The 23,380-nt window shown below is 44.4% G+C and overlaps 1 protein-coding gene and 1 long non-coding RNA gene across 2 annotated transcripts in view; one reads left to right on the top strand and one right to left on the bottom strand.

Annotated features, from left to right (window-relative positions):
- Positions 1-10,930, top strand: part of Hgsnat (Heparan-alpha-glucosaminide N-acetyltransferase) — a gene marked incomplete in the record, with an annotated part of 126,907 nt that extends 115,977 nt beyond the window's left edge. Inside the window, 1 exon segment of the mRNA XM_077650670.1 lies at positions 10,512-10,930. Within this exon segment, the coding sequence (XP_077506796.1) occupies positions 10,512-10,687 (176 nt within the window).
- Positions 1-22,753, bottom strand: LOC144116011 (uncharacterized). Its single transcript, XR_013311676.1, has 3 exons — positions 18,847-22,753; positions 6,383-6,437; positions 1-1,146 (listed from the first exon to the last, which is right to left on the bottom strand). It is a non-coding gene; the product is annotated as an uncharacterized LOC144116011 (long non-coding RNA).
- Between the last annotated feature and the right edge of the window lie 627 nt (positions 22,754-23,380).

The following is a 23,380-nucleotide window of genomic DNA, read 5'->3' as shown; positions in this document are numbered from 1 at the left end:
TCCATTGAAGCAGAACTTCTGTTTTTCTTAACGTTGTGTAAGGTGGCCTGTTTTCTGCTAGCATAGCCAGTGGAAAATGATGTGAGGTAGTGTTTGAAAGAGATGAAGGAGGTTACTGCTACACTGTGCCTCAGTGGAATTGTAGAGGAATTATGCGCAACTACAGCGACGTAACACATATTTTAGGGTCAATGCTACCCACAGTTTTATGTCTTCAGGAGACCAATCTTCGTCCACAACATGTGCATATCCTTAAACATTATAACATTTTTAGACGCGATCGCGAGCAGGCAAATCGACTCTCGGGAGGCGTCGCGATTGTCCTTCAAAGCGGCGTCCCTGCTCAAGAAATCAAACTTTACACAAAACTTGAGGCAGTTGCAGTTAGCGTCGTTACCTACAAAACAATAACAATTTGCTCTTTATATCTCCCCCCACACATCACATTAACAATACAAGATTTAGAAGGCCTGATCAATGAATTGCCGGAGCCATATCTGGTAGTTGGCGATTTTAACGCTCACTCCCCGTTTTGGGGAAGCGAACGCTGTGACTCTAGGGGCAAAATAATCGAAGATTTTCTACTCTCGAATAATGTCTGTCTTTTAAACACAGGAAAGGCCACATATTGTTGCCCAAGCTCAGCAAAAATGAGCTTCCTTGATTTAGCTTTCACATCACCGTCTCTTTTTACCGATTTTAAATGGGATGTTTTAAATGATCCTCTGGGAAGTGATCACCTACCCACTGTCATCAGGCTCTCGTCTTCCACTCCAGTCATCCCCACAAGACCACGGCGCTGGAAATTTCACCTCGCCGACTGGTCACTTTTTACAGAAAGTGCCACTCTAGACAAAGAATTTTCTAAAGACCTCAGCATAGATGAAATTAATGAAAGATTTACTACATGCATAATATCTGCTGCAACACTCGCTATACCACAAACAACAGGACTCGTACAGAAGAAACACAAAGTATGGTGGACAGAAGAATGTACATTTGCAAAAAAACAGCAAAATAAAGCATGGGGCACCTTGCGCCGGTACCCCACTGCAGAGAACTTACTCATTTTTAAGAGGGCCAAGGCGAGAGCGCGGTACGTGCGCAGGAATGCTGAGAAAACCTCCTGGCAGAAATATGTGTCCTCTATAAATAGTTCAATACCATCAAAGAAAATGTGGGACAAAGTTCGTAAATTCACTGGTGACCATACTTCCTTCACACTTCCGCTTTTGACAACACCCGGTACACAGACATCGTTGGAAGAACAGGCCAATTTATTGGGCGAGCACTTTGCTGAAGTCTCAAGGTCATCCCACTACACAAGCACATTCCAGAAACACAAAGCTATAGCTGAAAAACAAAAACTTCCATTCGGAGCAGGCATGCAGGAAGACTACAACCAGCCCATTACACTCCAGGAATTAAATAGAGTATTATCTTCCGGTAAAAAGACAGCACCAGGCCCAGACAATATACATTATGCCATGCTTGCTCACCTCTCTGAGACTGCCATAGAGGCTCTCCTAAAATTTTTCAATAAAATATGGATGAGTGGAGAAATCCCCCAAGCATGGAGGGAAGCAGTCATAGTACCCTTCCTAAAACCTGGCAAGCCACCAACTACTCCCACCAGTTACAGGCCAATAGCACTCACTAGCTGTATAGCAAAATCATTCGAAAGCATTCTAAACATCAGACTAATACCCCTGTCACACGGACACTGTAAAGGTACTTTGAACTAATGCTCCATTACTCTAAGGACGAACGCGCGCTGCCACACGGACGCGCCAAAGGACACCTAGCTCAAAGGAGCTTCGAAACAAGGCAGCTCGAGTTCGTCCTTTGAGGCTTCAAGGGAGTACTCTCTCTCCCAGCGAGTTAACAGCATAAATAAATTGAGAAAAGAAACGTTAAATTTTCATTTTATAAATTCACTTCATAAGATTAGTGGTGTTTTAAAATATAAGATCATTTGTTTTGTGGCAGTCTCACCACGCCATACTCTCGTTCCAGATATACGAGCCATTTGGGCTCAGTGTGGCCAGCACTGTGATGTTATGCTCTGTACTTGGAAAATCATGTCATTATTGCAGTTAAAATTGCATTGCTTTAACTAGAGTCACTAAATAAAGACTTAGAGTACCGGCACTCTTTTCTCTTATTGTTCTGTGCCGCCGCCACGATCATTGGTCAGTTTGCATCACGTGATATTTGTTTACACTGCGACGGTTCATGGGGGCTGCCATTTTGTGGCTTATGCGTTTTCAGTCGGGCAACTGTGGTAGTCCTAGTGCTGCGAGTGCTGCCGGTGACCGACTCAGTGACCAGGGATTCCGCGCCTCGCAGCATTTCAGCTGCACAAGAGCATACGAGGATGCCGTTTTGCTGCGTTGTTGGCTGTTTCAACTCGCAGAATGATGGAAAACGCTTCATGCGCTTTCCGCTTTCCATGCCGTACGGCTACGATCCCCGCCGCAGCGCAGGGTGGCTAACAGCGTTGTTTACAAAATGGCCGGGCCAAAGTTAGCGGCGAGGTCGCCGAAGCGGCAATCTGGCAACAATGATAAACAACAAAATGGCCGCCTCTGCTTACCGCCGTGCTGCAGTGACGGTACTCTAGCTTTAACATAATACGGTTATAAAACTAATTTACTAAAAAAATGTGACATTTATGTATTTATATGTGCAGTGAGGTTTGCAATTTAAATAACGCTTTTCGCCGATGAGGGCGCTAAAACGTTCTTGCGAAGGTCGTTCCGCGACCGTGTAGCACGGACGAACTCCCTTGAAGTAGTGCTCCTTTGGGAGCGTAAAGGAGCATTAGTTCAAAGTGCCTTTAGAGTGCCCGTGTGACAGGGGTATAACCTTCATACTTCAGTCCCGGCAACTTTTAGATATACACCAGTGCGGTTTTAAAAAGACATGTTCCACAACCGATCACATCGTTCGCTTTGAGAACACAGTTCGGGAAAAGTTCATCCACAACCAGCACTGTATCGGGGTCTTCTTCGACATGGAGAAGGCTTACGATACCACGTGGAGGTTCGGTATCCTCCGTGACCTAGCGGACCTAGGTATCCGCGGCAGGATGCTGAGCTGTTTGAATGACTTCCTAACCAACCGCACGTTCCGAGTCCGCCTAGGTGCAACCTTCTCCAACACTTTTACACAAGAAACTGGCGTACCCCAGGGGTGCATCCTCAGCACGACCTTATTCATCATCAAAATGAACTCAATAGGAAAAGTAATCCCAAAATCCATAATGTACTCTGTTTACGTAGACGACCTCCAAATAGCATGCACGTCATCCAGCATACCCACCTGTGAGCGACAGATACAAATAACAATAAATAAACTGGCTACCTGGGCAGATAGAAACGGATTTAGATTTTCCCCTCAGAAAACAGTAGCGGTTCTGTTCTCTTTGAGACGAGGCCTACAGGCCAACCCCACAATATATCTAAACCAAACCCAATTACCTGTCAAACAAGAGCATAAATTTCTAGGGATAACTTTCGATAAAAAGCTCACTTTCTTGCCACATATAAACACCTTAAAGAAAAAAGCTTCCCAAGCCCTCAATGTGCTAAAACTACTGTCAAGAAAACGCTGGGGATCTGATAGGGCATGCCTATTACATATATATCGTTCTCTGGTTCGCTCTAAGTTAGACTATGGGTGCATAGTATATGGCTCAGCAAGACCGTCCTACATAAAACGACTAGATCCTATCCACAATCTTGGTTTAAGGTTGTCTTCTGGTGCTTACAGAACTTCACCAATAGCAAGTCTGTATGTGGAAACGAATGAACCTTCCTTAGAAGATCGAAGAACTGCACTAACTTGTACATACATCCTCAAAATCCTTTCTCACCCCAAACATCTCTGTTACTCAATCGTCACGAAATGCCCATCCAGAATACTCTTCAACAACAAGCCTCACGCAATTAAGCCGTTGCTCTTGCGCTTCGAAGAAAAATGCCAAGCACTAAACATACTAAATGAAATTAAAAATATTGCCCCAAGATGCGAAGCGCTACCACCGTGGTACACTCTTCCCACAGTGTGTGACGTCACACTAACACGCCTCAGGAAAACTTGTACACCACACGACCAGATAATACAAGAATATCTAGCACTACAAGAAAAATACAGAAATTACACTCCATTTTATACTGACGGGTCAAAAACTCATGCTCATGTGGGAAGCGCAGTAATACAAGGAAAAAATGAAAATGCAGTACGACTTCCCTCATGTGCTACAGTTTTCACCGCGGAGTGTTATGCTATTAGTGTTGCGGTGCAGAAAATAACAAATGAAAACATCAAAAACAGCATCATCTATACAGATTCACTGAGCGTCCTTACAGCATTAAACTCTAAAAATGCCACGGAGCCACTGATTGGAAGCATCATACATAATATAGTAAAGGTCACAACACAAAAACATGTTATAAAATTGTGCTGGGTTCCCAGTCACGTTGGCATTCAGGACAATGAGAGAGCCGACATGTGTGCTGCACAAACCAGAACCATGGAAATAAAACATGTGAATTTGCCTCCTAGGGATTACATGAAGTTAGTGCATAGCAGACTAAGAGACAAGTGGCAAGCTTCTTGGGAAAATGAAGGACACAACAAGCTGCATACCATAAAGCCCATTATAAAAGAATGGAAATCATGCCACCATAAAGAGCGTTTTATCGAAGTAATTTTATGTCGTTTACGCATAGGTCACACACACATCACCCATAACTTCTTATTAACAAAAAAAGACAAACCTGTGTGTGAAATGTGTGGTGAAGAGCTCACAGTAAATCACATTTTAATTTCTTGTTCGCATCTCGAAGAACTTAGACAAAAAGTTTTTACGGTATTTTACAATGAACACATTCCATTTCATCCCGCATTGCTTTTAGGCGAGCAAACACTCGTCGAATTTTCACTTGTTTGTAAGTTTCTAAAGAAAGCCAGTGTTTTAAATCTATTATAATGTAACCTCTGTACACTTAACATAGCATCATTTAACCTTGTGTTTGGCGCATGATAGCCATAGTTGCTTATGCGCCATAAAACCCCATACAACAACAACAACACTGTGCCTCAGGGTGAAAAAAATTGTTGGGCTGCAAGTGTTAGCACTGCACACTGCTAACACCTCTGCAACAAACGAGAATCTCTTGTGTTTCAGATATGAAGTCTAGTGAAGTGTTTCTTTTCCTTTCTCTTGTTGTCTGGAAGTGCACAAAAGAGGCACTAGTAGCAGTATTATGGTTAACAGTGCTGTGCGCCCATCTCAAGTGCAATGCATGTCATGTGGCATTCGCACAGCGCGATACGTTTATGCTGACTAGTCTGTTCACTTACTTTCCAGTAATGCGAGAAGTGAACCTATGTAGTCATTGAACAAGTATATTGTATGCGCAGCTTCTCAAGTAGTGGATGGTTTTATAGCATAATTTATTTAGCTTTGTAATGCATATGCACTGGAGGACAGCTTCATTTTCTGTGAAACTTTGCGTGAAGCTATTTACAGCACAACGCCTCTGTGTGCAACTTAACCACTTTATGGGAGTGGTGTTAACTGAACAATCGAGTACAAATCCATGTGCACTTACAAAGAACAGAATTGACAGAAAGAAAAGTATTTCACACAAATTACGGGGGGAAAAAATGAAAAGCTGTAACAAAGACTGGCACAATATAAGTTAATATGGACGTAGGTAATTCACATCAAGGTAGCATAGATTGCTGAATAAAACTTGTTGATGGCCATCAGAAACATATTTAGCTAATCATGGAAGGGGGTGTTCAAAAACTTTGGTACAATATATCTTTGCATAGAAAGCCCATAGTTCTGCACTTTGGTAACGCAAAATGTTTTTCTTTTTTGTGTTGTATGATTAGTGGCTGCTGCAAGCATAACAGTTTGGTAAGAAATGAATTTTTTCATGTTAATTTGTTATAAAGGGATGTAAATCTATAGTCAAATAATTTGTTCACAGGTACAATATTATAATGCAAGTAAACAAGCCTAGTGAGCGAATCTTGCATTCCATTTGCAATCACGTGGAGCATTTTGTTTTGCAAAGTTAGTAGTCTTAGAACCTTAGACACCATGGCTTTACCCCGAACAAGAAAACAGTAGCTTAGACGGGAGTAAAAAATGCATAATACAACGTAATCTTAGTTTTGGTACCTATAACATGCCTTTTACATGAACTAATTCCAGCAATTCAAGGAAGTGTTGAAGAAAGATTAACCGCAGCGGTGGCCAAGTGGTTGAGCATCCGCCTCGCATGCGGGAGGTGCGGGGTTCGATCCCCAGTGCCGCCTGGGTACCCACCAGTAGTACAATGGATACAAGCTTTCCCCTCACCTGGTGCTCGGCTTCTTTAGGGTGAAATGCTTGGGAAATAGGTCTTTGACCCCACCTTGAGAAAAAGAAAATACCTTGTGTCATGGTGCTCTTTGGCCATAGATGCCCTTGCGCCATAAAAATCCATAATCATCATCGTCATGAAGAAAGATCTACGTGGGCATCCCATGTCTTCATACTATTGAGCATTACACCTAGTGATTTGAAAGTGTCCACATATTGTATTGTAGTGCCACTGAGTTATAAGGAAGGAGAATTAAATACATTTTTTATTTTTGGACAAAAAAGTACTGCTTTAGATTTTTTTCCTTGTTTTTTCATTTATGATTTGAAAGGCTGTGCAAATTTTCAATCTTCTAATACAAACTTGAAGAAAAAATGTCTGAATATTGAATCGAATATCTGTTCAGTACAAAAAAGCAAATTCAGAAAAAAATAAAAGGCATGCAGTGTTGGCCTTAATTCTTTCAAAATATAAGACTGGACTGACCCCAGCAGCATAGTACATAAAAAACATGTTGTGCAGAGGCTGTATAGCAGTATGCAGCCTGTAATATGGTCATGCAAAAATGAGTACTAACAAAATGAAATTTATGAATTGACACGTGCCTGACAAATTTTAAAGGTAACGTGATGGGTAGTGAAACATTAATTCGGCCTTCAAAGGGCCCAAAGAAATGCCACAGTTATTTGAAAGTCAAGTTATAGAATTCCCTGCCTTGTGAAAAAATAAAACTGCCTATAATACGGTGCAGCCTTGTGAGAAGACCCCATCGCACGAACGGCGAAAAGCCCATGACGATAGCACAGTTTTGGCGCCCTGAAAGAACAGCATGGACGCAAGTGAGGGGAGCACACTTTGGCTTCGGAATGCCGAGACTGCTTTTAAAAAGGGAAGGAAATTACTAGTATGCACCAGTCGGCGTCCGAAAGCGGCCTGCAGCTGCATGCAGACAGCTGGCGAATGTGTGGCCGATAGCTCAATTCAGAAACCGAAACTACGCAGCCAGACAATTTTTTGGCCTGGTAACAGTGGCCCTCCTATCATTGTCACACTTTCCGTTAAGCACGCGTCACAGGTGCACAGTGCTTCATGCAATAGGCGGGATTTTTACATGAATGCTTGCCCTGCCGCTGACACCCCGGCTCGGCCTCTGTCGGGGACCCCATGCGAAACTCCGCAAGTAGGCTTTCCCACATATCACAGTTGACCAAAATGAGACGGCGGAGCCCACGGTAGAAGAGTTGTGAAGGTGACAGGACGAATGTCATGAGCATGGACGTTAAGTATGTAACACATCAGGCGGTCAGCCACCTAAGTGGAAAAGCCCTCTTATGGAGTTTGACACAAGGTCCAAGTCTACATTCCAGGGGTCTCAAACTCATATTGCTATGTGGGCTGCATTGAAAAAATTTCGCCTCCCGGGATCTCGAAACTGGAAAATAGCAAAAAGAGGGGGAGGGGATCAATCACAATGGCGTTCTTTTTAATGGGGGGGGGAGGGGGATCAATAGTCATGCATAGTGCTAAATAAAAGAAACTACTAAGGTAATTGCCTTATAGAGAAGAGGTTTTATTTTTAACTGAAAAAATTACTGTTCAGTTCTTGGCATGCTGCTGGCTTGAGGTTAGACGATGTTTAGCAGCAACCACGGTTGCAATATCCAGCGTTAGGTCTTGTTCGGAGACGATTCGCACGATGGCTCTTGCCCAAAACAGCCAGTTGTGCTCGCCCCTTGCACTATGCACGCAGCAGGTATGACTTCACTTTGGCTTCGCCTTGGCAGTGTCATGTTCCTTAGAGCTGCGTGCCCGGCATGGTAGTGTACTCTTACGGCTCACTCGCCCTAGCCTGCCTTGTGCACAGCCACATACATGCTGGTGGCCTGGTGCAGCAGGGAGCATAAAATATGCGATTTAAAGTATTTTTTTTTACAAACGCAGGTAATAAATTAGGGGTGCACAAATTACTAGAAGGTGCAAATTGCGCGAGTAAATACAGTTTGTGGACTATGAGTGCCCTAAAAATGCTGCCCTGAGGTGTGCCTTTCGAAATTGCTAGAATCTGTGAAGAGCAGTTATTAATGACCACGTGCATTGAGACTGCAAACCCAAGTGTGATTTTTTTTTTTTTTCAAGCAATTTTTATTGCCTCAGGGCATAAAGGTTATGAAATGAGAGATGAGGAGGATGCTTAAATAAATGAAAAAAGGTCGGCTGATCGTGACTGAAATAGGCTGAGGGCATGCCCGGGTATGCCATAGTGCTCTAATTATGCTTAAAGAATGTTGTGATTCAAACAGTCGAAGGCTGTGCTGAAACCAATGAAAATTTAAAGGGTTAGGAGCGGTTTATTTTTAAGTTGAAGTTTTTTATATGTATTCTTTTTGGGCAAGTAATGCATGTTCAGTAGACCTGTTTTTTGTTGTTTTTTTTAAGTCATATTTTTGGGTGAGGTAATTTTTGGGCACGTGTTTTCTTTGTAATTATGCGTAAGCCATTAGTATACATGGATTACCATGTGGTATTCGTCTACGACTGTTAAATAATTTATAATCGAATTTCTGTCTTGCTGTTTCGGTTTCAACAGCCAAACGGTGGCTGTGACGTCAAAGTTGCGGATAGGTCATGTGAGGTGTGAAAAAAATTGCGGTATAATTGCTACCTCATCATTTTAATTCACTACAGCGCTAAATCCAGCCTGCCTCAAGAGCCAGAATGACAATGAATGAAGAAGCAGTGATTATATTGCAGTTTTTGCATGCCTCACATGACCTAAACGCAACTTCGGCATCACAGAGCTGTTGAAACCGAAACAGCGTGAGAAAAATTTGATTATAAATTGTGAATGCCATGTGGTGATCCATATCTGGTAATGTCTTAGACCAGCAGAGACCAGAATGTCTGAAAGAGTTCTGTATAGTGGTGTTTTTGACATCTTTCTATGACCTACTCAGCAGGGCACCTAAAAGGTCGATATTTAGGTGTCTTCCAGTTCTCAGCTCTGCAGAAGCCGTTGAATCAGATGTCTCCTACAGCTATCCTTTTCTGCACGGATTATCCCCTGGTCCAACGGCTGCACCGATGTAGGGTTCATCACCAGGAAGTGAAGTGCATTGTTGGTGAAACTTGCACTGCAGCAATGTGCACAGCCATTGTCCACGGTGAGGCAGACATCGAGGAACCATTTGTATGCAGCTGTGCTTACATGTCTGGCGCGGCGTATGCCGGGTCTCTTTTCTGATTTAGCCCGAATGCCAGCCTTGTTCTTCAAAATGGTGCTCAGTGTGCTTCTTGGAATCTTGTATGCTGCGGCGACTTCGTATTTCTTCCCACCTCTTTCAACTCTCTTAATAATTTTCAGTTTCGTGGAAAAGAGGAGGTTCTGCCGTTTCGCAGCTATCATCGCGCGCACACAGAGACAATGAAAACCACGCGAATTTTCCGATGGGAGCACAATGCACTGTAAGTGCCTACTGCAATACAACACGGGCACAACATGTGCAGTGCATAAAAAAAACCGTATACTGATTGGCTGGCACTTATGTTGCAAGGTATGCACATGCTGTGGAGCACCATAGCACCTGCAGGTTCATCCAGGGAAGCTTGCCCCCGCAGATGTGTTGAGGGAAAGGCAGGTTCTTGAGTCGCCCACTGTTTCCAGAAGTTCAATCTATCGGATGTAATGGCTAAGTTTTATCAGATCTAGCCGTACATTTTTCTATACATTCACGTTGTAGCTTTATGGTGCTCAGAATTTATTCGGTGTAAAGGATAATTCGATCTAACTGGGTTCAGTATAATAGAGTTCGACAGTAACGTGCATAGGGCAGTTGATAACGTTTTGGAAGCCCGTGACCTGAAGCAATGTTGACAGCTGTCGCTGTGCTGGACTGATACAGCTCATGTCAATGTTGCGATCTTCTGCTATACAGGAAAGCAAGCTTTTGGGATTTAAAAAGAATATCTTGTGCTCAAAATCGAGGAATCTGACCAAGTTTCCATCAGGAGGCAATAGCCACTTGTATCTTGTTATCTCGTTGCGTTAGCTCATTCTGTGGACACTCCCATTGCCAATAAGTAATTAGTTTAGGCTGACAACTGAACATGTGGCGCTTTGGCATGCAGGCATGAACTCCCTGGTGGTGTATGTGGGGCACGAGGTTATGCACGGCACATTCCCATGGGCATGGCAGTGCCCGGAGTCTCATTGGTGCTACCTCTTCATGAACCTGTGGGGCACTGCACTGTGGGTGGTCTTCGCCTGGCTCATGTTCCGCAGGAGGCTATTCATCTCAGCCTGAAGAGGACTCTTCTTGATGCTCACACTGCAGAGAGTGCATATATTCAAGTGTAGACTTTTCAGGTGGGCAGCCTGAAATGTGTTGCCAAGGTGGTCGTGATTTGTAACTGGAGGACTGTGGCGCACTTTGATATATGGATATTAGAGTGGTTATAGCTGAGAGTGCAGTTCAGGTGTGAGGTGGACTTGAAACTGCCTGTGGGGCTTTTATCTGTAAGTGCAATAAACGGAAATGTTTGCTCAACAGGCACTGGATGTTACACACATGCCACATGTTAAATGACAGCATGTGCAGTGCTTTGCCATGGCCGTGTGCCCTTGGTGGGATTGGCCCTGGCTCTTGGATTTGCATGGCTCTCATGGTTCAGTGCCTGGTTCAGGTGCAGACGTGGACTTCTGCGGATGTGTGCAGACTGAAACCCATACTTAACTCCACGTGCAGCAAGTTGTGCTTCATCAAGCAGGTACAACTTCGAGCCTTGGAATTGGTTGCAGCCTTTGTCAAAAGTAGAGCCCAGGGAGTTTCCTTCTGGGCCATGCTTTATGGCTCGTTGTGCACTGCAAATTTTTTTGAAGGTGGGAAGAACTCTCATCCTGACCCCTCTGAAAGTTGAGACTTCCATGAAAGCTACAAAAGCCCAACTGCACAGCTTGGAACCAAACCCCCGGGGCTGTGTACTTCTGACAAAGGCTGTGCTTCTAACATTGGCTGCATTGAATTCATACTGTATAAGCTGTGATCAGTGCTAGACTTCTGCAATGTTGCGAATGTTGTTCCTCCTGAAAGCAACCATCGTTCCTTTGTTTAGGTGTCGGTGTTGAGAGACTGCTGCTAGGGCTGTCTCCACTGTGAATCCTGCAAGCTTAGAAGCCAGAAGCAGTGCATGATGGCTGTTGGCACTGAAATCTCATTAACTACAGAGCTGCAGTGATTACTGCAAGTTGTGTTGTGCTCATTTTTTGACAAAAGATGACTGCTCATTGTTACACTAATTTTTTATGGCAGCATTATGTGCCATTTTTACTCGTAGTAAGCTTAGCATTACTTAAATTGCCCCATACACATGCACGGTGTTTCACATAACATAAAATGGTACATTGCAGATGGGTGAAACCAATGGCATGTTGTTTGGCATTGTGTTCCACAACTGAAGAGTATTTTTTATATTTTTCCTAATTGGTTCATTAGGTAAGATGAAATATGCAAAATCTGTGGTGTTCATTTTAGGCCCATGTGCTTTTAGCAAATTTGTTGATGGAGTTTAGAAACAAGAGGTTCAATTTATTGTAGCAACACACCCTCTGCGTGGTGTTTTTTTTCTGGCATTTGAAGAAAGCCCATGAAATATGGATAAAATTTCATGACTTCACTTTTGCATTGCCGTATTATAGCACTCCAACCATCTTTTAAATGAACAAATCGTGTGCACTGACCATGTCAAAGTGAAGAGACTCTGCTTGCAGCATCATCCTGAAAGTTCATCAGCAACTTTGTCATGGAAAGCACACGTCACTGTCTCCATTAGGGGATAGGCAGTCCACCGAAAACCAATTCGAACAGGCAGAACAAAAGGGGAAGGGAAAGTGATGAAGTGGCTGTGCTAATGGCAGCCTCCACGTTTTTTCTTTCTTTTATTGTGCAGCCCATTGAAGCCAGCGAAGGCCGCTAACTTCAGTGCACTTTCTGGCCAGTGTTCAGAGCAGAATCTGTTCACTTCAGCATGGTCAGCACGCATGCTTCATCTGTTCAAAACATGGTTGGGGCCCGGTCATGTTTTCTTTTTCTTCTTTCACGGGCATTTGTAAAATGCCAGAAAAAAAATACCATAAACATTTCCCCTCTGTTATCCAGTTCTTGCTGCCACTGTCAGGAAAAATTGGCACTTTTAGGCAGGTAAGTTTTGTTTTAGTTGCATGTTTAAATCTTCTGGACTTCAGAAATTAAAAAAAATTGGCAACTTTGATTCAGATTTTTAAAAATGTGTCATTGCCGAATTTCTTTAATATTTCCTAGAAAGATTTTCAGTAGCTCTTAATTAATTCTATACAGCAATAAAGAGTTGCACTATTTTCTTTTATACTGTAAAATTAAATGCATAATGCAGACCATATTTTGTTTAGTTACCATTACAGTAGAACACCTCTATAGTAAAGTCACTTTACTATCGTACAGGATGGTTTTCTTTAACTTTTATAGATTTTCATTTTAAAAACTGCTGTGAGGAATTCGTCGGTGCAGTCTGCGGAGCTGGATTGTACAACAACGCGGACATTATGTACCTCATGTGGATCAATAATTAAATTATTAATTAACTAAAGTTAACGAATAAACTTTTTATTTTGGGTGGGGGGGCAAAGTTATATTGCAAATGCAAAATTTATGACCGTCAACATCGAAGGAAAGCTGCGTTTTTATTTTCTTTATCGGCAATGTGTTTCAATATAGCAAACATCAAAATTGCAAATTTAAAAGCTTGTTGTTGAGTTGGTGTTCCCACATTGCATATTTATAAAGTGGCATCTCTCGCAGTTCTTATGCATGAAATACAGGTGCAGTTGGTGTATTGCTGATGTAGAAGAAGTTGACTTGATTTCAGCGACGATGCCATGGGTAGCAAGGCCATTTTATAATTACGTAATGCGGGGAAGTCAACTCAACAAGCTTTCAAATGTGTATTTTTGACGTTCGGTAATTCAAACTACATTGCCGACTGAGCAAATTTAAAAACAGGGCTCACCTTCGATGTTGAATGACGGCCATCAATTTCGCAATATACCTTGCCCCTAAAATCAAAAGTAAAAAACTTTTAGTTGCTTTAGGCTAATTGATCGTTAAATTATTGATCCATATCAGGTACATAATGTCCGCCTTGCAGTACAGTCCAATTCAACAGGCCACAATGATGTATCTCTCAGTTTTTAAAATAAACATCTGTGAAGGTTTAAAAAAATCACCCTGTATATCGGTTGTTGGTGGTGGCATAGCTCCGAGGATGCTGTCTGGCAATTGTCCACTTACTACACACGTAGTGTTGGTTTATCTAATAAGCAGTCAGAAATACCTTACATTCTGTTCTTATCGTCCCTTTATGTGGTAAATATTTTGTTTTCCATTATCACATTTTATGTTACCACATTTTCAATTTCGTCTAAGTCTCAGAAGTTCTGCATTTTAACGAATCCAACGGGAGTTTCATTCATTGTGAAAACCAGAGCGTTGTGGAGGCAATAGTTAACAAATGCGCTCTACACAATCGAGTACAGCGAAACCCCACCCACGCAGTGCCGCCGCACCTCTGCTTCTTGCCACAGCTGCCTCGTGCTTCACGTCTGCCCTTTTCTTCCCTTTCCTACTCCTTACTGCACTTTTACTGTCTTTACTTTCTCAGTGCCCGCTCACCGCCTTCTCTCATATTCATAGCCAGCTTTCCATCCTTCTTTTTTTTCTGTGCGTGCTATGCGCTTCACCTCACGTCTTTAAGGCCCTCGTAAAGTTGGTTTCTCCTCACAGCTCACGAGTCTGCCGGTTAAGCCATTTCAAAAACCGCCATTTTATCATCTTTGGTATCCATCGGCCTCCATATGTTGGCTTCGTGATTATGCCGTTACATGTCTGTGGCTCTAAGATGTCCTAGACAGTGTGCGTGCCACGATGTCATCATTTCGCGGAAAGTACGTCGCCATGGTCAGACACTCTGTACTGTAACAGAATCTTTATTAAAGGTGTTCTCACTCTAAACGGAAAAAAAATGCACTGTCCTCTATGGAAAACGAAATGGAATGGCAGCATCTTTTTACTATATCCAAGTTTACTATAGCGGGGTTCTACTGTACTGGATATTGCCCATTAAAAAGAATAACAGTCGGGGGTGAAACTGTGCAATCCATACATGTGGTTGCACTTAGCGAGCACAATGGTAGAATCTCGGAAAATGATTTGGAAGCTCTCACGCTGATGCTATGTTGTAACTCATGCTTTCGCAGAGCAGAGATCTGGCATGGTCAGATATCAGCATCGCGCGTGCGTCGCCTGTAGCTGATGGAAATGTGCGTGGTGCTTCAGCTCTTGGAGCTGGCAACAGCCATACTACGGATGGAGGGGGATAAAAGAGAGAGAAGACATTTGCAGAGTCTAGTGTGATTTGAAAGTTATCACATTTGTTCCAGCTGAAATGGACCATGAAATTTTTTCGGGTGTGACTGTCACTTATTCCGGAACAGAGATGACTACGCAGGACAGAGGAATCTTTCAGCTAGCTAAGCTCACGTATTCGTTGAAGCATTCTTGCAAAAATAAACTGTGCGTGTCGGAGTAGTTTAATCTGAGTAGGTTAAGCCTAAAGTGATGACCTTCAAATCGTGTTAGACTGCAGAGCACAGTTAGCCAGCTGCCGACACCTTTGAAGTGCTCGGATTCGGAGCTAAGAAAAAAACAAACAAAAAAGTACACAGATGGTAGTCACTCTGAACTAGAGGTAGAAGAAAGAATACTGACCAGTGCCTTTTTCAAATGGAATGCCGTGAGCTTGTTTCATGCCCCTACTCTCCAGCTCACTCCATGCATAGTGCAATAAATATTTCTTTTGCAAAGCAAGGCCATTTTATTCATTGTTTTTTTTTTTTAGAGCGTGTATTTGATGGACGCACCTAGCGTGCTCAAATATCCTTTTCGGGGCGTTTCTGATAAGATGAACATAAGATGAACAAATTTTCACTATCTCTTCAAGTTCATCTTACAGGGAGTCTGCTGAATATGCTTGTGTGTATATATGGACCCAGGGTGTTTCACCAAGACTGTTAGTAATTTTCAAAAATAGGTTTTTTGAGTTAAAGGTGTATATAGACACCACATTTCTTTGCTTGTTTTCTTCTTTGTAATGATGCATTAGACATTATTGTATATGGACCGACCCTGTAGTATTCCCCCTATGATCACTGTATAATTTATAATTGAATTTCTTCTGTCATGCTGTTCTGGTTTCAGCTTCAACAACCAAGCGATGGCTGCTACATCAAATTGGGTTTAGGTCACGTAGGCATGGAATATTCAATTCAATTCAATTCTTTATTCACCAGAAAACTGGACGGTCTCCAGGGCTAAAAGTTGCTGCCTTCAACTTGACTGGGGCCCTGGAGCCGTTTACAAAGCGGCAGCAGACATTGGTGGCAGAGTACGCTAACATTAATTACAAACACTGAGTAGTAGAAGGCATCAGAAAATACAGGCCTGCTACAAGATTTATCACAACAATAGATTCTTAATTGAGAAAAGTGTACTCGTAGCTCTTTTGGGGATTTGAAGGCTACCTGTTTGTGTTGATTTAATAAGACCGGCAGATTGTGTTTTAATTAATTATTGCAATTTGTACTGAGTGCGAAAGTATGGTACTAACCAGGGTTCAGAAATTCGAGTTAAAGAAGGAGTAGCTCTAGGTTGCAGCAATGCCATCGAACGAAGGAAACTCTGGCTGTCATGCTGAGAAAAATAGAAAGCATGTAGCAGTCGGTGTTCATAGTAATAGTCAAAACTAATAATATTGTATTTTGCAAAGAGATGTCTTGTCGTAGAGTGATGATCAATATTGGCTAAGTAGCGAAGGTACCTTTGTTGCAGAACTATTATTATTCATTATTTGCTCTTGTGGTGCTTGCCCACACCAAACTGCAGTAGCTCATGTGCGGGGCAAATAATGTGTTATATAACTGAAGTTTATGTAACTGATATATTCACTGACATGTCAATTTAATTCACTACAACGCTTATGCCAGTCTGCTTTACACTCCGGAATGACAACAAATGGCCCATCTAAAATTATATTATAGTTTTTTATGCCTCATGTTACCTAAACCCACCTTTGAAATCAAAGCCATCATTTGGTTGCTGAAAACAAAACTGGAACAGCAGCACGCGTTGCCCAGTCTGCCCACAGATTGTGATGTGCTCATCTCAGACCCACCCTCGTGCTCCAGGCAGATGTGAGTGACGAGTGCACAGGCTCGTGCTGCCCTCTCCCCTCCTGGTACAAACCTGAGTTTCCATAGCACGTCCAAGAGAACTTAGGCCTTTGTAGTGCAGCATCAAGATGTGTTAGGCAGCCAACGTACAGAATTTTACATGAACTTTATTGCCACCATTTTTATGGTGCCTAACACTGCCACAAGTGAATGTGCCAGTCTACTGTTTAGCTGTAATGGACACCAATTTCAATGCCAGATTGCCATCATGACAAAGCTTCGTTATGACTGACCAGGGCAAGCATCCTGTTTGAAAAGCCTCCCGTGGTTTTAGGAACGCCGTATTTTGGTGTGTTTTTCTTTATGTAATGTGCCAATTTTTTGTTTGTATTGTTGGTAGTAAAACAAAGTAAGCAGTGTCACACCATAGTAACTGAACTCTGGCGTGCAGGTCAGAGGCTGTACACTAAGCAGTCTAATAAGCAGTGTTTCGAGCATAATAGCCAGTTGACAGGCTAGTTCATGAGGACATGTTGTTTAGATCAAGCGCAGCATAAGGCGAGAATGAGTATACCTGGTGGGAGCAATGAAACGCTGTAAAACGTACACAGAATCTTGGTGATACAATCGTGGCTGATGTGAATTTCGGCATGATATGAAATTGTAAAATTCTCTGGCCGAAGTGCAATGTGTGCAATGGGCAGAATTTCGGATGTTCTGAACAACTTTCCGCACCACTACAGATGATACGAACATGGCAGTTTCAACCGAACCAGTGAGCACTAACTCTGCCATCACACTGCAAACACGGTGATCTGTAGTCACGCATTATGCACCACAAGTACTGAGCGGCGGCGCATGGCTCGCACATCACTAATGCCTTGATTGCCGCAGTCGTGGCGCCTCAAGTCATGAGCGGTGGCTGTGTAGCCTCAAAATAAATCTTCTAACAAAGAATGTACTTGCGCAAAGAACACAGGACACAACAAAGTAACACATACGACAAGAACAGAGTGCTCTGTTCTTGTCGTATGTGTTACTTTGTTGTTTCCGGTGTTCTTTGCGCAAGTACATTCTTTGTTAGAAATGAGCCAACTCGCCCAGACAAGACTGTTATTTCAAAATAAATCTTGTCAGTCTTAGGGCCCGTTCTCACTTGTCGAAAAATCCGGCGAGCGAAGCGGATTCCACCGCTTTTGACGCCGAGCGAGGCGGAAAAAGGCGCGGCGATGGCGATCGGGCTGGACCCAAATTTTTCGCGTTCGCCACCGCCGCCGCGAAAAACGTGGCGGCGCCCTTCGACGCAGGACTCCTCGCCTCGGAATGAATTCGTCGCTGTTGCGGCCTTTTTCAGCGCATTCACTGGCCATAAATCGAACACTGGTACATCGCTTCGTCTCACCTCACCTATAAGCAAAAGTATGAGTGATAAATTTGCTTTATTTTTTATTTAGAGTGACGATTCTGTCACTACTAGGCTTAAGAGGAGCACTGGTATTGTTGACAGTACTAGTTCCCGTCCTGACTAGCAGATGGCGCCACTAGGCTGGGCGTTTCGTTGCGAGTCTGTTTGCATACGCCGGCTCCTACGGCGGCGCGTGTCCGGGTAAATATCACGTGACTCTTCAGGAGGGACAGCGCGCCGCAACAGGTGGCGCCACAAGTTACCCTCATATCGGCAGCGCCCGCCGTACGCTTCTGATGCTTGCGCTGGAATGTGGCCGGTAGGCCGAGTTAAACCGCATCGTTTTTTAAGCACGCACCGCAGAGACGTGTTAATATTCATCAGATGCAATAATCGTGGACAGCTTTCTATATGCAGTGGTTGTTACGAGCGCGAGCTGTCAGCAAACAGGCCTGCGTCTTTGGCTCATGAGCGCGCGAGAACAGCGCAGAAGCCGGCGTCTCGCGCTCGTAGCTTCCCCTGCATAGCCACAAAAAGCTGTACCCGACTAGAGGCTGCTAGTGGTAATATTTTTTTCTTCTCAAAGCAGCAGTTTTGCAGTTAAAACAAGCTCAAAGAGCGGTTGTACTGGCGAGCGCGGCTCTGGTGGTACTCGAGCGGCGTTTTTTTTTCTTGCGCGCGCAGCTGCACAATTTCAACACGATTGCTTCTGCTCTGTACCTAGCAGCACTCCAGGGCGAAGTCGCGCTACTTTCCGCCGATTTATGATAAAAAGCGCGCCACGGACACTTCTCACTCACTTGTTTTCAGGAGCGTTAACCTGATTGTTAATCATTTCAAGACGCACTCTGCATGAAAAATAAATAAAACGAGACTCGAAAAGCTCGTTTGCCAGACACAATAGCCGGTCGTGGCCAGACCTTTATTTGACGCCAGCCAGATCCTTAAACTTTCAGGACCTTCCAAACGAAAAATGATGAATGCCAAACCAAAATCACGTGATTTTGGTTTGGCATTTATCATTTTTCGTTTGTCGTGCTTTTCTGTGAGATCAGACGCAAAGTTGGACAAAAATGGATTCATAAACTTGTGGACAATCACCTTTAGCAAGGCCCTTCTGTGAGGCTCTGTGGTGTCCTTCGAGCACACAAACAGCGGATTTTTTGCAAGTGATGGCAGCACTAGGTCTGCAAACTTCTTAAGCAGCCTTGGCCCCCTAACAAGCACAGGATCCACACTTGATGCCGCACCTTCCAGGCGGCTGACGAACTCTACGAAAGCCAAGGTAGGGTACGACAGCCCTCCCCGGTCCATGCCTGCTATGATAGTAGGGTTGGGCGGGGTAAAACGAGACAATAATTTGCAAACTCATACTGTTTTTACACTTTTATTTCAAAAACCAGAAGAATTGTACAGGAGCCTTCCTTGGCATCTTATCTAAGTGGTCATCAGCAAAACTCAGAAAGCTTGCAACATCACAACTATGAATATTCATCAATTATATAAAAAAAGTCCCATTTGTCTCATTTTGCCCCGACCCACGGGGCAAAACGAGACAGAAGGTGGGGCAAAACGAGACACTTTGTCGAAACCAAACAAAATCAGTTCTTGCACTCGGAGCACTTGAAGTACAATCCATGGGGCCCTGCGCATTCTTCGTGAGCCCACTCGTGACACATCATGCATTGGATGCACAAAGAACGAGGCGCTGTGTTGCTGCATAATTCTTTGCACACGAGGCACTCCCAGACACATTTGTTGCTTGTTAATCGCTTCGCAGAACGTTTTCCTTTCAGTGCGATATCCTGCGATTGAACACTGCCACCAACAGCCCTTTCGTTCGATTTCCCGCTTCGTTTTCTTGAGGCCATACCTGACTCCTTGGGAGGTTTTGCTGCAACTATCTTCGCCTTGTATGGCGATGAGGTCAAACCTATGCTTGTCTCCGACTTCCCTCTTTTTGCTTTTTCTATAGCAGGAACAGGAGAGAGAACTCGAAAGGTCGTGTCACTATGAGCGGGCTCATCATTGTCATCGGTAGAAGTAGGCGAGGAGCAGTTAGCGCGGGATTCTTGGCGTTGACCGCAAGTTTGATGTTCCGCTGTGCTTGCCAATGGCGCTTCATCGAACACAGGATCATCCAGCGGCGCACGAGAAAATGGCCAAACACCACACTTCCGAAATCCATTGGTTATATTACTGATGTTACGGATGTTCCGGATCGTTCAAAGGCTTTGCTTACCAGCTCACCTACATTCTCCATCGTGATGCGACTCCCAATGTTGCTCAGCAGCCACTCCCGACATGCGTTGTTGTAGGCAGCTTTGAAGGCTTTGAAAAAGCTTACGTCAAGTGTAGCTTGTGTGTTTGATCCAAGCTGCTTCTTCCAAAGCACGTATCGACCATGCGTCTCCGGTCGTTCTGCTCGCCGTTGAATGGCATTCTTAGTCACAGAGAAGGCTTTCGGTGCAGCGCGAATAGAATGTTTTTGCTGGCGCACGCTTTCTAGAGCTTCTTAATATTGGAAGGAAGGCCTCAAACGTTGCTGGCACATACCCATTACGAGGGAGTGGCCAAGACACAGGCGTTTAATTGCTGGATACACGAAACTTTGGACGCGAAAATGAGTGATAATAGTATGTAAGCTGATAGATTGGAAGACGCAAGGACAAGGATCCTGTTAACTTGGAGATCGAAAACGGGACAATGGTTTAATGTGCAGAATAGTATACAATGCCTGTAATGCTTCAATGTCGCACTGACTGAGAGCGGGAAAAAGAAATTAGAATGGGAGTCGCTGCGTTTCTTGAAGAAAATTGTGCACAGCAGAGCGCACACTTCTTTTGCTTCGTCCAAGAAATGAAGCGCCAATGGAAAGAACAACCGCGGAGGACACAGGCAAGCCCCGTTGATGAAACGGAATTAGCAAAAGACGCTTCCTCAAATGAGAGAAGCGGCGGCAGAACAGCAGGAAGTGATCTATTGTACCAGGTTCGGCACAAAAAGGGCACAGTGGGGAAGCCGGCAGGCCAGATCTGTGAAGGTAAAAATTTAGAAGGGCAACCCGGCAACGCAAGCGCGTGAAAGAGACCTCTAGTCTGCGTGAGAGCCAGTCTTTGCTACTGCAAGGATGCAGAAGATCCTGATATTTGGGAGATGATGTAAGAGCCGAGCAGCAAATTCCTGAAATATTGTGTAGCTGCGAAACCTCACCGCAGCTGTATATGCACACGTTGGCAGGACAGCAACAATTGGGCCGCAGAGAGGCTCTTGCTAAGGAATCTGCAACCTCATTTAAGTGAAAGCCATGTGACCTGGTACCCCAAGCAACCTTACCAAATTTAGATGGAGCGGAATCAGGAACTTGAAAAAAGAGGCGTAATGCCCGAGACTCAGTGAGTGAGGATAATGAGGAGCAAATGGACAGAGAGTCTGTCATAACCACGACATGGGAAACTAGTTTCTCGCCTCGCTCCATGCAGCCCTCGTCGTCTTTCATTTGTACGTGCGGACCATTCTAGAAAACGAGACAAAAAAATGCGAGCTAAAGAATGCACTTTGCGCGAGCAGAGGCTGCAATTGCTTGCTGCGAGCGACGAACTGTCGCGTTTTGCCCCTTCCATAGGCTCCTACTCAATAAATTTTATATTTATGAAGATTACCACATAAGAGAACTGTAATTGTTTCCACAGCTATCCAAAAAGATGCAGTAACAACACACATACGTACCTTGTCGCTGTAGTTCACGGCTACGCTCCTGCTCATGTCCAAAGAAACGGGACGTCCGAATTTCGCACCTTTTTGGCGGGACAGCCACTCCACGAATGTCGCTCCAAAATTTTTTCCGGAAGTGGGCAACTCAAGATTCCCGCCGTTTTTAACATACATTGGACACTTAATCTTGGTTTAAGAAACCTACTTAATCTAAAAGGTTTTACGCTAGATGTCGCTAGACGAGACATGTCTCATTTTGCCCCATGTCTCATTTTACCCCGCTCTACCCTAGTAGATTGAGAGGCTGGTGCCCGCAAATTAACCAGACAGCCTTCACATGCAATGCAGTCTTGCTGTGCGCCCGCTTGACTTACAGGGCGGAACGCAGCAATACACCATCGCGGGCGATGATTTTCACGGCCTACGAAAAATAAAGGCTGTCAGATATAATTAAATTCTTAGCACGTATGCTGGAAGCAAGCAGAACAGCCGAAAACACAGTGCGCAGACGCGCACAAAAACACGGCCAAGAAGCAGCGACTGCTACCGCTACGCCAGCCCGCACTCGGCGTGGGGGTAAGTTGTGGCGCCACGGAGAGCAGCGGCGGTCTAGCGAACTAACAAATCGGGGGCTACGGAGGCGGCGCCGGTGGACAGGTCGCCAAGTAATAAAGCCGTTTGCATAATAATAATTGGTTTTTGGTGGAAAGGAAATGGCGCAGTATCTGTCTCATATATCGTTGGACACCTGAACCGCGCCGTAAGGGAAGGGATAAAGGAGGGAGTGAAAGAAGAGAGGAACAAATAGGTCCGTAGTGGAGGGCTCCGGAATAATTTCGACCACCTGGGGATCTTTAACGTGCGCTGACATCGCACAGCACACGGGCGCCTTAGCGTTTTTCCTCCATAAAAACGCAGCCGCCGCGGTCGGGTTCGAACCCGGGAACTCCGGATCAGTAGTCGAGCGCCCTAACCACTGAGCCACCGCGGCGGGTCCTCAACCATCAGGACGTGTTGAATGCCGTTTTCTCGGCATCTGCCGGATCCATTGCTATCTGCCAGAATCCCACCGCCATGTCCACTACCGTGAAGTACCTGGCAGAGCCCAGCTGAGAAAGCGTCTCCTGTATATTGGGGATGGGGTATGGATCGATGCGAGTTAGGGCATTTAGTTTGCGGTAGTCCACTACCAATCGATACGAGCCATCTGGCTTTTCCACCAATAGTGCTGGTGCTCCCCAGGGTGACTTTGAGTGTTCGACAATGCCGCGATCAATCAGGTCCTGCACCTGCCGCTCCATCTCCTTACGTTGGGAGTAAGGAATCCTGTACGCACGCTGGTAAACGGGCGATGAAGTGCCGGTTTCTATCCTGTGCTTTATAACGCCACAGCAGCCCAAATCCAGGTTGGACGCGGCGAATACCTCCGAGTAGTCGTTCAGCAAACCAGCCAGAGCCTCCCTCTCCCTGGATTTTACGTGAGAAAGATCGAACGACACCTTTGGAGCAGCCGAAGGACTAGCATGCTCTACAGTTGCGAGTACCGTATCGGTGGGCTCATGTTTCTCTATCGCAGAGGTGAAGAAAGCCAATGTTTTGTTCTTGGGAAGGCTCAGTGGC

This window comes from Amblyomma americanum, chromosome 1 (genome assembly GCF_052857255.1).
Source record: "Amblyomma americanum isolate KBUSLIRL-KWMA chromosome 1, ASM5285725v1, whole genome shotgun sequence".
NCBI classification, from domain to species: domain Eukaryota; kingdom Metazoa; phylum Arthropoda; class Arachnida; order Ixodida; family Ixodidae; genus Amblyomma; species Amblyomma americanum.
Note: the sequence above shows the minus strand (reverse complement) of the source record. Positions and strands in the feature narration are given on the sequence as shown.